The sequence below is a fragment of the Equus asinus genome, chromosome 25, assembly GCF_041296235.1.
Source record: "Equus asinus isolate D_3611 breed Donkey chromosome 25, EquAss-T2T_v2, whole genome shotgun sequence".
Taxonomy (NCBI): domain Eukaryota; kingdom Metazoa; phylum Chordata; class Mammalia; order Perissodactyla; family Equidae; genus Equus; species Equus asinus.
This window is the reverse complement of record NC_091814.1, coordinates 54,978,011-54,994,313: the sequence shown is the minus strand read 5'-3', so window position 1 is coordinate 54,994,313 and position 16,303 is coordinate 54,978,011. Positions and strand designations below refer to the sequence as shown.

Below are 16,303 nucleotides of genomic sequence, written 5' to 3'. Positions count from 1 at the left end.
AGGGGCCTCAGAATTTTCTGGGCATGAGAATGAAATGGCACACAGTCTGCAGAGCTTTCCTTGCTCCCTGCCTGGCTGTGAACTCTACAGTCCTGGGCCAGCTTTTAAAGGAGAAAAAAATTAGGACTGCTTATTTGGATCCTGAGGTCAGATGGATCAACATGATAATTTGCCACGTTATGAGAAAGGAGTAGGTAAACTAGGGAAATTCGTGTTTCTTTAGAGCCCCTCATGTGCCCAGCTCCGCTCGAGCTCTGTATGTCTCATCTCCTAACCCCCAGTGAAACAGAGAGAGCCGCTATTTTATAGTTGAGAAGCCTGAGGTCAGAGAGGTCAAGTGATGCAGCTGAGGCTGCCCAGAACTGGGATTGGGTTAGTCCTATGCTGCATAACAACGTTTTGGTCAATGAAGGATGGCATATACGATGGTGGTCCCATAAGATTAGCACCGTGTAGCCTAGATGTGTAGTCAATTCCGCCATCTAGGTTTGTGTGAGTGCACTCGATGTTCACAGAGTGACGAAATCGCCCAGTGCTGCCTTTCTCAGAACATCTCCTGGTTGTTGAGTGACACACGTCTGTATTTAGATGGGCTTCTCTGGTCTGCCTCCTGCAGTGACAGCTCTGGCCCTGCACGCCTGTTCAGGAGCAGACCCACCAGCCACAGCTGCCTGGGCCTGGTCGTGTTTTTAAGCAGCCTCTCTCCACAGCTCAGAATATCCGACTTTAACTTCAGTTCCAGGCTTCTGGGAGCCTTCTTTCTGCTCTCTGACCTCTACCTTCAGCCCAGAGCAGCTAATGATAATGATGACGATGACGACCGTGGCTAACACGCACACAGCATAGCATGGCATGGGCTGTTCGGAGCGCTCTTACTGTTACTGACTCCTCATGACAGCTTCGGGAAAGAGCCGCTCTTACTCTCCCTGTTTCACAGAAGCAGAAGCTCACACAAAAATGAAATACATTGTGTTTGTAAACCCCTTTCAATTTTTCAGATCACTTTCCTGCACATTTCTGCATATATTGTCCACAAAGTATATTTTCCATATTTTGCTCCTTGGACAGTTAGTTGATTTGGCAAGTTCTTTTCTCTTTATAGAGACTAAAAGCTCATGTGCTACTGGGGGAATGGATAACATAAGTAAATTATTTAAAATACAAACATTCTACAGTTAATGGAGTTATTTTATAATCAGTTATTTTATAATCATATAATTTTATAATTATTATCAAATAATGCTTACAAATACAGTATGCGTATTCGATGATTGGGGTCAGCATAAAGAGCTGTGGAAACACCAAAGAAGTTCCTACAGGAAGCAGGTGGTGTGTGAGCGGTGAGTCGAGGTGTCCCCCAGGCAGATGAGAGAAGGGATTGCAGGCGGAGGGCCAGCAGGAGCAACGGCAGGAAAGGTCACGCCCGTGCTTTCAGGGCGATGGCACAGGCTGCACGGGAATCGCCTGCCGTACGGAGCGTGCAGCGCTTGTTTTCCACGCCAGGTTATCTTCCCACCACTGTAAGTCAGCTAATTGGACGTCTCCACCCAGTTTCCTGCGGCTGTGAGTCCCAACAACATGTTTCCTTCTTTTCCGCCCCTCTTAGAGTGCGAGCCCATCGAGGCCATCGCCAAGTTTGACTACGTGGGTCGGACAGCCCGAGAGCTGTCCTTCAAGAAGGGGGCGTCCCTGCTGCTCTACCAGCGGGCTTCCGACGACTGGTGGGAAGGCCGGCACAACGGCATCGACGGGCTCATCCCCCATCAGTACATCGTGGTCCAAGACACGTACGTTGGGCCCCTGCACTTTGAGGGGTCCCTGGCTGCACTGTGGAAGTGAGGCTTTATTTCTGGAGCCGTAGGAGGGTGAGGGAGACCAGTCCCCACAGGGCGCCAGCATGCTCCTGAGGTCACTCTGTTCCTTGAAGGACCCCCAGACTCAGTGGAGAGTTGTTTTTTAAACTCTCTGTTCCCCCTACAAGTCACTCCTCCACCATGACCCCCAAGTCCTTTCAGAAACGTGCCAGCCAGCGCTCATCCACACTTGCACCTGATGACTGGTGTTGAGGGCGCATTAATTAACCACTTACATTTCCTTTCTGGAAAGATCAGCTTGGGACAATATTTTTACTTCTCTCTTTTTTAAGCAACTATGCCAACCTCAACTGTTGGGCCACTGATGATGCTTTTCCACTTAAATGAAAATGATGAATTCCTTAATTCTAGGAGAAATCTAACTTAAGCAGCCTTGTGGAAATGACCCAGTTCATTTAACCCAGATGAGGTGGACTTGGGCAAAGATGTGGGGTGCAGGGAACAGAGGGAACATGACCTGGTACTGGTCCCAGAGAGACTTCATCAGATGGGCTGTCAGCTGGTTCCAGCTCTTTGAAGCAATGTCCCCCAGGCCCCTGTGGCCACCCAAGCCTGCCTCCCTGCCCCTTTGCCCTCTGACCCAGCTCCCTCCCCTTGCATACGATGCTATCAGTGTTTTCAGTCCTTCCCTTAATATTATTTTTTAAAGGTTGATATCCTGAGTGAGTCTGCACCCTCCCAGCCTCTCCCCAGCTCGTTCTGCGGGAAAGTCCTCCCTGTTGATAACATCGCAAACCTGGTGGCCATCTGTGCGTGGACAGGACCCTCCCAAATTTAGCATTATGACTTCACTACAGGACCGAGAGAAGATGAATTGTGAGGGAGAAGGGGCTCACTTTGTCATCAGTAGCCAGAGGGGCCAGGAGAGCAGTGGAGAGACCTGGGACCGGCTGGATGCCCTAAGCGGGGCTGGATGCGCTACGACAGAGTGTGGCAGTGTCCTGCCTCAGCGCCGGCATCTCCAGAGCCACCGCAGAGCTGACTGTCCTTACCCGGCAGTGCTCGGGACCTCAGCAGATAAACTGCCACCTGGACTGGCCGCCTCCTTCTCCAGGAGGTGGCCCAGCACAGCTGCCACAGCAAAGCAGCGTCGGGTAGGAGGCACATGCCTCTAGCCCAGGTGTGCCCTAGCCCACCTTTCTGGAGGAGCTCGGGATCCCGCAGAACTCAGCGGGATTATTTATTTTTATTTAAACAACCCTCCAAAGGCCCTTAGGTCTCCTTGCCTCTGCTCGCAGAGCCAGCCCAGCCCGGTGTCGCTGCTGCCTCTGAGCCGGTGCGGGGTCGCGTGTGTCTCGGGGGGCCATCTTGCCGATTTAACGCTGCTTTTTGTGTTGTTGTTGTTTTCCCCTCCCTCCTGCCTGCCTGCCCCTTCTCCCCAGCGAGGACGGTGTCGTGGAGAGGTCCAGCCCCAAGTCTGAGATTGAGGTCATTTCTGAGCCACCTGAAGAAAAGGTGACAGCCAGAGCGGGGGCCAGCTGTCCCAGTGGGGGTCATGTAGCCGATATTTATCTTGCAAACATCAACAAGTAAGCTCTGCTTTTCATTTTCTGCTCCCCTGAACGACTGGCAACACCCAGCTCCCCTTGCCTAACCCCCCCCTTCCTGTGCTGCACGTGGGGCTCCCCGCTCCCTCAGCCTAACTCCCCCATTCCTGTTCTGCACATGGGGCTCCCCACCCCCCTGCCCCCGCCTGATGGTTTGCATGTGCTCACTGCTGCTACGAGGCGGCCAGGGCCGAGGAAGCGTCCACAGCCCTCGTGGGCAGGTCCCGGCCTCCAGCTGGCGGCCATCACACTGTGGCAGGGGCTCCACTCTGTGCCCTGCAGCATCTGTCAGCTCAGACTTTCCCGGCTGGCTGACCGAGAAAACTTTGGCCAAAGCTTTGGTCCCTTTATGCAACTTGGTTGTGTCGTGTTCCTCAGAGGTGCCTTCTCTTGTCCATTCTTACTCAAGTAATAGTCTTTGATGTCTTCCTTGGCCCTTGTCTGTCCAGAGACCCCAAGTCTTGTGTGTCTTCCGCGAGGCTCCCGTTCTCCCGGATGGGTGTATCCAGGCCTCATGTGTCTGTTTCTCCCCGTCCTGCTTCACTCCCGTGGAGGAGAGGAGACCGCCATGCCCCCAAGGAAGGCTTTGTCCTGAGCTCTTTACTCATCGTCTAACCCCGAGCTCCCTTTTCTTCTGTCTTTCACATCAATAGAAATAACTTTCCATTTTTCCCTCTTGCTTTGGCCCTGTGTGTTATCCGTTCCTCTTAGTCCCTCTGCAGATTCCCACTCCTGTCCAGCAGGCTCTTAACTCTGCCCCCAGCTTTCATTGTGGCTGTTAGCGACGTGCTGGGGTTTTAGCCCCACCCACACCCGATCTGGCTGTCTAGAGGGATTCCACGCCTGTGTGCTGCTGCCTCCCTTAGAGACATTCAGGTTATTGGAGAACTAATCTCATCTCAAGGGGCCAGACACCAAGTCCCAAAGCCTACAGACCTCTTTCCGCCAGACCCTGAAACCTGGCCCAGTGCCAGCAGGATGACAAGCCCCAGGGTGCTCCTGATGAATGTGGATTGGAGATGATGTACAATTTTTATTCCCCTCTGGCTTTGGAGGAATGAAATGATTTGCACATTGAAAACCTGTTAACCATAGCCTCTGGACACTGAAACTGGAAGGAGAATAAAAGATGCTTGTTGTTTTTAAACTACACCAGGTTGCCCAGATCTCTTGGCTTTTTTCCACCCAGACGGTAGCAGGGGGAGTGGTTGGGCACGTGGCTCTTTTCCATCTCTTTCGCCCTCAAGTTAGTAAAGTAGCTGATTCAGCTCACTCAGTCAGTGTGGTTATAATTTAAGTCAGACCAGTAAAAAAGATTGAGATTTTATTTGTTTCCCTCCAGCGTCGTGCCCTGCTGGAAGGACAAGCTAATAAAAAGCAATTGTGGGCGATCATGTTTTCTCCTTATTTACAAGTCTATGTTCATTATAAACCTATAATCATAAGGTCATAAGCTGATAATTAACCCAGAAACCAAGGCAGGGTTGGTGGAAGGAGAGTTTAGGTAACTAGTTAGGTACATATTTTGAACTCATCATATATTTGATTGTACAGAGAAATTGTAGAGAGTAATAGCTGACATAGTCAAAAGATGACGCCTGTGGAAGTCAAGGCGGTTCCCTTGAACTCCTTGCTTGGTGATATCAAGATGGGGTCCTTGGGGGACATGGTCTACCTGACACCAGCTCATGGGTGGGTGAGCAGCAGCCCCCGGGCGGGTCTTATATGCCTTCCAGCCTCACCTCCTGCCCCACACAGCACTCCTCCCAAGCCCCTTCATTGTCCTGAGTGCCCCGAGTTCTCTCTCACCCCGGGGCCTTGGTTTATGCTATCTCCTCATCTGGTCGACTCCCCCTCTCCTGCCAACGCTTAGTCCAAACATTTACCTCTTTGGGGAGGCCTTTCTGACACCCCCAAGTTCCGCAGGGCTGAGTTCTGTGCCCTTATTCGGTATTCCCAAGGCAGTTTGAGTATCTCTCAGGACTCAAGCTGTACTCAGATTCCCCACCAGGCTGAGCTCCTTGAAACTAGGAACTCTGTCTTCCTCTCTTTACATCCAGGGCCTGGCCCGGGACCTGGCACATACCAGCCACTCCATAAATCTGCCTCCTTAGCAGTTTTAGCCTTGTGAGTCAACCATCCTTAAGTAGAAAAGGGAAATCAGCGAAAAGGTACTAGAGTGTGGCATTTCACCTTAATTCCACACATTAATTGAGTGCCTACTGTTGTGCCAAGCACTGGTGCTCATTATTCAGAGATGAGTAAGATGGTCCCTGGTCTCAGAGCTCACAGTCTGGCAAGGTAAATACCACATAGACTGGCGACTAAGAAGCAGTGCCATCAGCGTGCTGAAGGAATAGCAGAGGGAGCAATGGATTCTGCCTGCCATTGGAGTTGGGGCGCCAGCAGCAACTTGCAGAAGAAGACTCGTTTCAGCTGGGCCTTCTAAGACTCTGAGAACATCCTTTTTCCACTCGAGCGTGGCTGACACCTAAGGCTAAACTGCTGAGCAGGCAGCTTCATGGAGTGGCCTCAGTGTGCCGGGTCCCAGACCAGGCCCCAGGAAGACTAACCAGTGAACAAGACCAGGACTGGCTCGGAACACTGGCCCTGCCACGTCGACCAGCTCCTTATCTTCATGTCCTGCTCCTTCCCTGCTTCCATCCTCAAGTCCTGCCTCAGCCCCAGGCTTGAAGCTTGGATTCAGGATCAGAGCTTCCTAGCTGCCGTCCCAAACCAGCAGTTTCATTGCTTCTTAGATTAGGTCCTTTAGAATCTGATTCCAAGGGAAAATGAAATTACTCAGCAGTAGGCAACACCCATATACTAGGACTCTGCCAAACTATTTTGTATGAGAGCCTTAGTGGTCTGAAACAAATTGATTCTGAGCCAGGGTTCAACCTAGTGCTGGGTGACTTAGGGTCACGTAGATGTATTTCCACCCTAAGAAAATGCACAAACTTGGCCCTAACTGCAGCATTGCAGCCTCTTGAAAAATATTCTGTCTATGTGTGCAGAATAGGCAACAATAGCCTCCTGCCAAAGCCCAAAATGATTACAGTTTTGTAGATGGACTAAGAAATATGCTAAAATTTGGAAAAGTCAGCTCTCCTCTTACCAGCAATTCCCCACCTCCTTGGTGATGGTGAGACTTTTTCTCCTACCTGGGGCCTGGTTTCTGTTCAGAGCAGGTAATGGAGGGGCCTTTCCATGAATCTGTCTCCCATTAGAAACTTTTGTTTAAGCAGACATTTCTCCTGACAGCACCTTACATCTTGAGAACTCAAAGCCCACGATCACCAAGTAAGTATCCATTTCTCCTTTGCCCAGATTGGGGTGGCAGGGGAACAGAGACATGGAGAAAGCAAGGGAAGGCAAATCAAGGAGAGCACATGCTCTATGTCCCTCTCATGCCAGAAGTCCCTGGATGCCAGCATCAGCCCCTCTCACTCATCATAGCTCCCTCGGGGCCAGGGCTCCTGGTCACACTGCCCTTTCTGTTTCTGATTGAAGGCAGAGGAAGCGGCCAGAATCTGGGAGCATCCGGAAAACATTTCGGAGTGACAGCCATGGGCTGAGCAGTTCCCTGACTGACCCCGCCTCCCCGGGGGTGGGGGCTGGCTGCCGCCCGTCTTCCCAGCCCATCATGAGCCAGAGTCTCCCCAAGGAAGGGCCAGATAAGTGTTCCATCAGTGGGCATGGGAGCCTCAACTCCATCAGCCGCCACTCGTCCCTAAAGAATCGGCTGGACAGTCCCCAGATCCGGAAGACAGTGACAGCAGGAAGGTCGAAAAGCTTCAATAACCATCGGCCCATGGACCCTGAGGTCATTGCACAGGTAACTGGGGGCTCCTGGACAGACAGCTGGCAGGAGTCTACACTTGTCTACTGTGTAGTGCAGCCCGTGCTCATTAGAACGGGGCTTGAAGCAGAACAGTGCTTTGTGCATCACGCACTGAGTTCAGAGACTGCTGGGCTGCTGGACCTGATAAGACAGCTTTCCAAGAAATTTGCCAATCCCTGTCTCCCCAAGAAGACCTTGAAGACAGGATCAAAGAATTCAGATTTCCTGCTCATAGATCAGCTATGTGCTAGGCTGTTGTAATTGGTAAAGCCAGAACTTACAGATAGGGTATTTTGAGAGTCCGTTCAGCCCGAGTTGGAGTCTTGAGACCCTGGGAGACTTTAGTGAAGCTGCCCCAGTGTTGAGGCTCAGCTGTAGTTCTGGCCACCGTTTTCTATCACTCTGCTCATCTCCGTCACCCCATTTCCTAAGGCCGCTCTGGTCCCTCGTGGTAGATAGACGATCAAGCAACAACCTGCTCCTGGTCTTGAGGGCCCCAAATAACTCTGCCACCGGGAGCTCGGGTACCAGGAGGGTTTCCAGCCCAAGCCTCCAGATGCAGTGGAGACAAGTTCCTTGGTTACGGGGTCTTCTTTCCATGTACGCACCACACTGACGAGTCTCTGTTTTCCGTGAAATGTTAGAGACCCAACCCCACCTCTAAAAATCCGACTCCTGGGGCCACTCCAAGCAGTTCACTCAGACGTCTCTCCCAGCTCTCTAATTTTCACTAGACCAGGTAGGACCAGAGGGCTCATTGTTGCCCTCTTGTGTCTCAACTGAGTTGAGATACCCGTCACCTCATCTTCCAGGGGCCAGTAGAGTCTGGGTGTGCTCTCTATTGGCTTAATTGTGGTGCTTTGCTATGGGAAGGTGGACGTGGCAAGCACAGTATTAAGCTGTGGGCCTGAGATGTCCTGCTTTGCTAGCCTTTTATTTCTGTGCCTCTACTTAAGCTCTTGGCTGCGATCTGCCTTGCACCATGGGAATCCTCCCAGCTCCCTCTTTGGCCAGGTGTTACTAGCAATGTCTGAGTAGGTACACACCTGGGACACACTCTAGCTACAGAGCAAGTCTGAGGGAGGCGCAGTTCTTCCTGAGCATTTTTAAGGTTGAGAACCTCATGGGGATGAGTGAAATTGAATCACTATCAACAGAACGCTTGGATCACCCTGTAGGACAAAGAAACCTTAACCAGGGGCCTTTCTTTGGAAATTTCACAATTTTTCAGTGTGAGCCTATCCCAGGGGAGGAGCCCTGTGGTGGTTTAGGGGTGCCAGACAAGTGTGTGGGGAGGGAGGGGGCCGGGAGGTCTCCCTGGGAGGCAGCTGGCTGCACACAAAGGGTCTTTGGTTCTGCCTTGAGCCCCTGAGCTACGACTGCTATTTCCTTAGATCTAGAGTGTTCCACTGTGACTTGCAGAAGGTGGTTCACCTTTGTGGGCTCTGGCTCCCCCTCCTGGTCACTCTTTGGTTCCCTCTCGTGGTGATGGGTAGAAGGAAATGGCTTCATCAAGTTGGGTACCGGGGGGCGGTCTTGGGGGCAAGGGCAGGGGAGGTGTCCTGATGGGTCTTCAGGGCCAGGGCTCTCGAACATTTCCTCAGCCCTTGAGGAGGAACGACTAACCCTCTTAATGTTTGGCCTTGAAGTCCAAGAGAGCAAAGAACATACTTCATCTCTCCTACTTTTTAAAAAAATGTTTATTATGTACAATTTCAAGCATATACAAAAGTAGAGAGAATCGGATAATAAATCCAGTGTACTCATGACTGAACTCTTGGCTGCTCTTCGTTCATCCACCCTTCCCTTCCCCACTGGGTTATATGTCGTTTCATGCATAAATATTTCAGTGCATGTCTCTAAAACCCGAGGACTCTATTTAAAAAACATCTCAACCACTCTTTCTAAAGGAAAGAAAACCTCATGATAAAGAAAATCCCCTTGTTCCCCTTCTCCCATATTCTGAACTTTCACATGTTCAAGATTTTGGCCAAGTAAAATACTCTGGACATCTCCTTATAGTTGCTTTCTTCACAATGTGGCCTATGCTGTTGAAATAGGATCCTTGGGGACTTCTCCCTACATTAGCCTCGCGTCCTCTTTTTCCTCTTTTGCAGGATATTGAGGCAACTATGAACTCTGCCCTGAACGAGCTGCGGGAGCTAGAGCGGCAGAGCAGCGTCAAGCACACCCCTGATGTGGTTTTGGACACCTTGGAGCCCCTCAAAACCTCCCCAGTGGTGGCCCCCACATCGGAGCCCTCCAGCCCCCTGCACACCCAGCTCCTCAAGGACCCCGAGCCCGCCTTCCAGCGCAGTGCCAGTACTGCTGGGGACATCGCCTGCGCCTTCCGGCCTGTCAAGTCTGTCAAGGTGGCTGCCCCCGTCAAGCCACCAGCCACACGACCCAAGCCCACTGTCTTCCCCAAAACAAATGCCACTAGCCCCGGTGTCAACTCATCGGCTTCCCCACAGCCCACTGACAAGTCTTGTACTGTCTGAGGGATGTAATTTAATTGTTCTAGACAGAGGACTGGAGGGACCGTTATTAAAATCTTCCTATTTAACTAGCTTGGGGACTTCAGTTGAAAAGTAGATTCTAAGTTGTTCTTGCAGGAATTAGCCTTCCTATCACCCAAACCTTGAGAATGAAGCCCTCATTATCAGCCCGGCCTGCCCTTCCCGCTGCCCTCTGCTTCTCCCAGTCGTCGTCGTAATCCAGCCAGCTGCAGTACATACTGTTCTTAGGTTAGCCAGAGATAAGACTTTTTCCATTATCAGGTCACTGTGAAATCTGGCTAGGCGAGTCGTGAGGACGTGGGCTCAAGTCCCAGTCCCCTCAGGCACAGGGGGCGCCTGACCAGATGGTGGGTTGGCTACTGACATCCAGCTCTCAGTGGCATCTTGTTTTGGGTACTGATTTATAGAGGATCATGTATAGTCCATTCTTCATTTTACACACACACACAGGTAGGTTTTCTAGTCTGGCATGTGTAGCCTCTCCTGGTCGTAGACCAATCTCTTTGTAAGTTATTGTGGCGGTTCACACAGGAGCCACCAGGGGTCTCTGTTTCTGTTCCTAACCTTGATCTGTCTGGGCCAGAGAACCTAGCCTTTGAAATCTCTCCGTCATGTGAAATTTAGCAGGACGAGACTGGTCCTGTAATCTGTTTGGGGGTGGGGGCTTCTCTCTGTCTTCTTTCTCTTGGTGTGAATTGGTCATTGGTGTCTGCTTTTGCCCCCCTCTGTCCTCTAGAACTACAACCCAGTCTTATTATGGAACTTCTAAAGTTTTTCTGAATGTATAGACATTTCTCGGGTTCCTATCTTATCTTTTTGTCTCTGACGGACTATTTTCCATTTATGACATTTTCGTATATAAGACAGTTTTATAGCTGGTTCCTTTTATGGTCTAGAGTCTTAAGAGAGTTTTATTGTGTTTATGGCAGGTTTGGAAAAGGTAAGAAATGGGTCCTTCTTCCTCCTACTTTTTTGGGCACTTAAGACATAAAATTCATTATTCTATTAAAAAATTCAGCTTTGCTAACCCTGAAATTGTTTCCAAATGAAAACTTGTCCTAAGTTCACCCCCTCGTTTGGGTATTCTACAAGTTCTCTCTTCAGGGACCAACAGGGGCTTGCAGAGTCCTAGTTAGATTAAGAGAGACATTGCCCCTTAAAACAGTTTTTATTTATCCAAACAAGGACAAATAAGAGAACTTTGGCTCCACGGGCTCTAAAGTCCAAGGCTGGAATCTAAGAAAATAAAAAATCAGATGCTGAATGTTTTGGCCTTCCTTTGGCCTTTTTTCTGATTCCCCTCCCAAAAGCAAAAATGATACCCTTATCTGCTTTAATCCACCCTCCAAATCTGGTGCCTGTGGTCCCAGCTCCCTAGCATCACGCTGTCCCGGGAGTGCCAGGGCTGGGGACAGTCACATCAGGCTCGTGGTCTCAGACAGCTACTTGAGTAAAAGCTGAAACTCATTCCTCTTCTCTGTTTTCTGGTTTTAAAGCTGCACTTTTCGCCTTATTTTTTCCACAGTTCAGGAGAGATGGTGCGTTGCCATTCAGATAGGAAAGTTTGAATTTTCTTATCTTTGGCCTAGAAGATTCTTTTTGGCCCAACATTGTGAAGTTAGTAGTTGGCTCTATGGAAGGTGGTAGGATTTTGCTCATTCTGAGTGAAGGAAAAGAGGAGCTTTGTGGGAAATCACTAATTCAAAAGATAACCTGCAACGCCAGGAAAACCGTGCCAAGAGCTGGAAGGGAGAATTGAAGACTCTTTCAGAGAAGTGAGTCAGCCTGGGAGAGGCACCCACAGGCCTCGGGGTCCTTGGCTCCTGTTGCTCTGTGTAGTGGCCTGTCCCTGTCTGTCACCTGGATTTATGCAGGTCCTGAGCCAACAGAGGGCCTTCATAGCCAAGGATATGTTTCCTTGCTGAAAATGGACGCCCACCCTTCATGTTACATTCCTTTTGATCCAAGTGATCAAAATTGGTCCCCGTGCCTGCCCTTTTCCCCCTCCAGCACACTCCTCTAAGAAAATAAGAGCCAAGCTTTCATAATCACAACACTTTGGGCCTATTCTGTTGCTCCTGCCTTATTTCTCTTTCAGCCCCGTACATGACTGTGTTCACCGTCCCCTCAGTCAGTCTCCATCCGCTGATTTGCATCATGAACTGGACAGTGTGTGAATGGTCATCTGCTCCCCTGGCCCTGGGAGCCAAGTTGTCTTCCCCTCTCTGGTGCTCCTGACACCTGTGAGGTGGTCCTGTCGAGGACTGGGGACCCAGAGGAGGAGAGGCCTCGGCAGAGCTCACTGCAGTCAATTGGAATCGAGGTCGCACACTGTGATTTTTACACCGAAAAGCCAAAAGGAGCTGGCCCCCCGGGGCCTCGGGAAACCAGCCCCTCCTCAGATATCTTGCCTCAACCAGCATGATGCTTCCAGAGCCCCACTCTGCCCCGTGAGGCACGGATCCTTTTCCTAGTGTGGACTCTGAGGGATCAGTCTTTGGGGAACAGAGGTGGGGTGGAGCTACCAGCATCCCAACTTGGAAAAGAGAGGAGTTAGCAGCCAGCAGCCTGTAAACTGGAAACGCTGGTCTCAGCCAGCCTCCTCAGGGCATCCTGGTTTCTCCCCAAGGAGATGAGGAGAGATGACGCCAGCAGCGGGATGAACAGACCACGGGAAGGGCTGGCGTATGTGTACTTCCCATCAGAAGATAAGTTAGATCTTCCAGGGAATTGCGATGTTGTGGCGTCTGACTTGTATGTCATGTTTGTGTAAAACGGTATATTCTCTAAACTAGTGTTGATAACTGGAATATCGTATGTATGCTTGGAGATGCTTTGTGTGAACCTAAGACTGTCACTCAACAGATGTTGGATTGGGGAAAATCCAAAGCACAACTTCGAAATAAAAGACGTTTTTAGGTTTCGATGCTGCAGTTCCTGTCCCTTCTCTGCTCCCTGAAATCTCCAGTCCAGGATTCATCCGTCTAGCAACGGAAATGAGGAGCCAACCACCTTCTCCCCCGCAATGCCAGCGAGGCACAGCGGAGGTGTGTTGGGACGCGGGGTTTTCCCAGCATTTCCATGTAGCCCCTGTGGAACCCAAGAGGCTGTGTAGAAGGTCTTCCCGCTCACCACTGGGCAGTCTGTTGCCATGAGAGCCATTTCCTCCTCGGAATCCACCTCCCCTGTTTTCAGTGAGGACTCTTCTCGGTTCTACCTCTAGTCACATTTCCCTGCTTGGAAGCTTCGCAAGCTACAGCCAAGAGGGACTGAAGGTTTTATTTCTTCCACAACCGAAGCCCTGAGTCACTGAGACCCCTGCCCCCGGGAGAGGAGCTGCCCGCGTGCTTGTGCTCTTGGTGTTCAGTGCGCGGCCGGTGGGGCATGCAGGAAATGCTTTCTCTCCTTTAGATTTTGATCCGAGCAGAGCATAAGTTTGAGGGTACAGTTTTCAAAGGTAACAACTTAACATGCACCCTACAGCCTCTAGGGCCCACCCTTACTTTTAGAGGGCTTATTCTAATAGGAGAAGCTCTGGGGATAATCAGGTCTCTCACATCCAAGTGGGTGCCCAGTGTTCAACGGTCACACGAGGACTCACCCCCGGCCCGAGACCAGACACTTCACGTCTTCTCCATCTCTGTCTATTATTGGTATGCTTTTTTCTTTTTATGTCTCAGCTCTCTCATGCCCTTCCACCCTGTCGTCTCTTCCCCCTCCCTCATTTTAGTGGCAGAGCTGCATGTTGAGCTTCTCTTGCTGGTCCCTTGGTGTTGGGTGAGTCAAAGCCAAGACTCTTCTGCGCCCTGGACAAGCTCTCACTCCTGAGTGTAGTGATAAGCTGTGAGACGCAGCCGGTTCTTAAGCTGTGAGCAGAGGACCGAAGAGCCTTTTCAGAGAGTCTTAAGGCGAAGGTGGGCTATTCTTTTTGGGTCCTCTTAATTCATTTCACATATTCTAATGGGAGCTTGATGGAAACTAGTGACATTGAACAGAGTCGAAACACAGGCGCATTCCATCCAGACAGGAACCAGAAAGGAGACCAGGTGGGTGTGAATTTAGGCAACGGCCTTTATGACTATCTAATCTAAATGTTTCTATCCATAGGCATATGAAGCTCCCTTTTACTTAGGAGTTAGCAATCCTGGCGTGTTACATATGCCAAAGACTTATTCCTTGGTCAATCAACAAAGCGCTGTCATATAATACAATATTGAACAGGAGAAACGGGTAGTGGAGCTTTCTTTCTAGTTTCAGAGAGCACAAATAAGCAAAATAACTTTGACTCTGAAAAAGAAACAGTGTAATAAGATGGCGAGTGCCTGGGTTACTCAAGAAAGGCCGTTACGGGGAGAAGGAGTACAGTGAACCCAGAATTCTGCTTGGCTGGAAAAGTTGAGATGACAATTTAGACATCCAAGTGGAAATAGCAAATGGACTCTCGGACATAAGAATATGGAGTTTAGGGGCAGACCATACCTGAGAACAAGTTTAGGAGCTATTACATTATAGATGCATTCAAACTATGAGATTCCCAGGAAGAATGTGTAAATGGAAAGAAGAGAAGGTCCCAATAATTAGGAGGCCAGCAGAGAAGGAGCCCAGAAGACAGACGGAGTGACAGGTAGGTGGCTGGGAGAGCACAGTGTCACAGAAACCAAGAGAAAGAAATGTTCAACAGGAGGGATGAGCTGTCATGTGCTAGTAGGTAAGTTGAGGCCAGCGAAGCAAGGCGATCATTGTTTGCTGGCCTGGACAAGAGCACTTTCAGTAGAGGGGCGTGACTGGATTGGTGGGCCAGGGAGCCAGGCGTTGCTTTGAAGGGGGAGCATCAAAAGGGGTCGGCTGGGTTGTGTTTTTAAAGTGGACAGGTTGAGGCCCGTTTGCTCCGCGGCAGGACTAGTGGAATGGAAAGAAAGACTGTGCAGGAGAGGGCAGCTACAGAGCCCAGATGGAAGGGCGGCCAGGCCCAGAGGAGAGGCGCTTCCTTGCCTCGTGGGAGGGTGGGCTGGCAGTGAACGTGGGTGAGAGGGTGAAGGAGTTCCCTTCTGATTGTCTTTTTATCTCAGTGAAGCTTAAGGCAAAGGCTTTAGCTGAGAGCATGGAAAGCAACGGTGAGTAGGAGGTTTGGAGAGGTAAGAAAATGAGTGAAATTCTTGCTTTTCCATACCGAGAAAGACTGCATGGTGGCAGCACAGGGGCCGATTTCCTTCAGTGGCCGGGTGCTGCTCCCACAGCATCTCCCCGCACTGCTTGGGGGAGTAGGGCTGGTCTGGCTGCAGGGTCTATGCCTCCTGCCCATCCCAAGCTCCTGGCCAGAGCTGACCAGTGAAGGTGGCAAGGAGCAGGGCTCTGAGACTTCGTCACTTGCCCCTTCACAAATGACTAAGCACGGCCAGTACACACTGCCCACCTCCTCTACATAACCCCTGCCCCAGGCCTGCCCCCCCCCCCCGCCCCCGCCGCCCTTTAACACACCGGACAGGCAAGGCAGCTATGACACAGGCTCAAGCCACGAAGGGGCAGAAAAGGCAACTGGTATCTATTCAGGGCCTACCAGGAGCAGGCACTCTGTCTCATTCTCTTTTCACACCAACCCTATGAGAAAGGTGGAGCAACTTGCTCAAGGTCACGCAGAGCAAGTGGTCGAGTCAGGCCTCAAAGCTCCCTGACGGGAAAGCTCCTGCCCTTTCCACTGTGCGCACAGCTCCCTTTGTAGAAGGTGGACGGGAGCTTTACCCTGAGAGCCGCCATCAAAGACCCTCCTCTTCCTACCTGTTGTCCTTGTCCTACCTCTGGATTGCGCCTCTATTTCTAAAACTCCCCAGAGCCACTCAGGAAGACGTGGGGAGGCCTCTGAGATGCCCTCTTCCCTTCAGGACCTTGCAGCCTCCATGCCTCCCCAGAGGAAACAATGTCCATGCAGCCAGCAGCTCCAGACCACAGGCAAGATATGGTTGCATTTTGTCCACACGCAGATGTAACCTCACAGAAGATGCCCAGCAACACTTGGTGAAACTTGATCTGTTACCACACAGGGCTGTAGCCCACTCCTTGCCCCAACCCCTTTCTCTGGCCTCACCACGTGTGGTGCCTTGAACAAGGCACCCTCTTCTCATGCTTCTGTGCCTCTGCACGTCTTCCCTCTGCCTGGAATTCCTTACTTCGACCCTCAAGTCTCTGCTAACTCCCTTCCCTCCAAAGCCTGGTTGAGCACGCTTCCTTCTGGCAAGCCCTTCTTGTCCACCTCCCTCTGCTGCCCCCGCTGCCAGGTTCACAGCCTCACCACCTGGCCGCTGAAGCATTATCTCTCAGCGGTCACCATGCCGCCCTGAGCCCGACCCTGCGGGATGCCTGGGCTCAGCACACAGTGCCTGCTTCCTGGTAGGTGCTAGAAACACACATTCATTGCATTCGAGGCTGCTTAAGACACCAGGAAAGGGAGACGGCTTGCCAGAGAGAGCAAAGTCGGGGGCTGTGCGGACTGAGCAGGTTGATCAGGGAAGAATAGGTAGACTA

General features: G+C 51.0%; 1 protein-coding gene across 11 annotated transcripts in view; it reads left to right on the top strand.

Annotated features, from left to right (window-relative positions):
- SRGAP2 (SLIT-ROBO Rho GTPase activating protein 2) overlaps nucleotides 1–12,710 on the top strand; it is a 236,382-nt gene extending 223,672 nt beyond the window's left edge. For 5 of the 11 annotated variants that reach the window (XM_014829094.3, XM_044758282.2, XM_014829103.3 and 2 more), the window contains 4 exons: nucleotides 1,607–1,787; nucleotides 3,257–3,403; nucleotides 6,935–7,259; nucleotides 9,383–12,710. In XM_014829094.3, the coding sequence (XP_014684580.1) occupies nucleotides 1,607–1,787; nucleotides 3,257–3,403; nucleotides 6,935–7,259; nucleotides 9,383–9,766 (1,037 nt within the window). In that variant the 3' untranslated portion in view covers nucleotides 9,767–12,710. Of the gene's footprint in view, nucleotides 1–1,606; nucleotides 1,788–2,523; nucleotides 4,572–6,934; nucleotides 7,260–7,909; nucleotides 8,005–9,382 lie in introns of those variants that run through there. The other 6 variants (XM_044758283.2, XM_070497095.1, XM_070497096.1 and 3 more) reach the window with 2 other exon arrangements.
- Nucleotides 12,711–16,303: the final 3,593 nt, after the last annotated feature.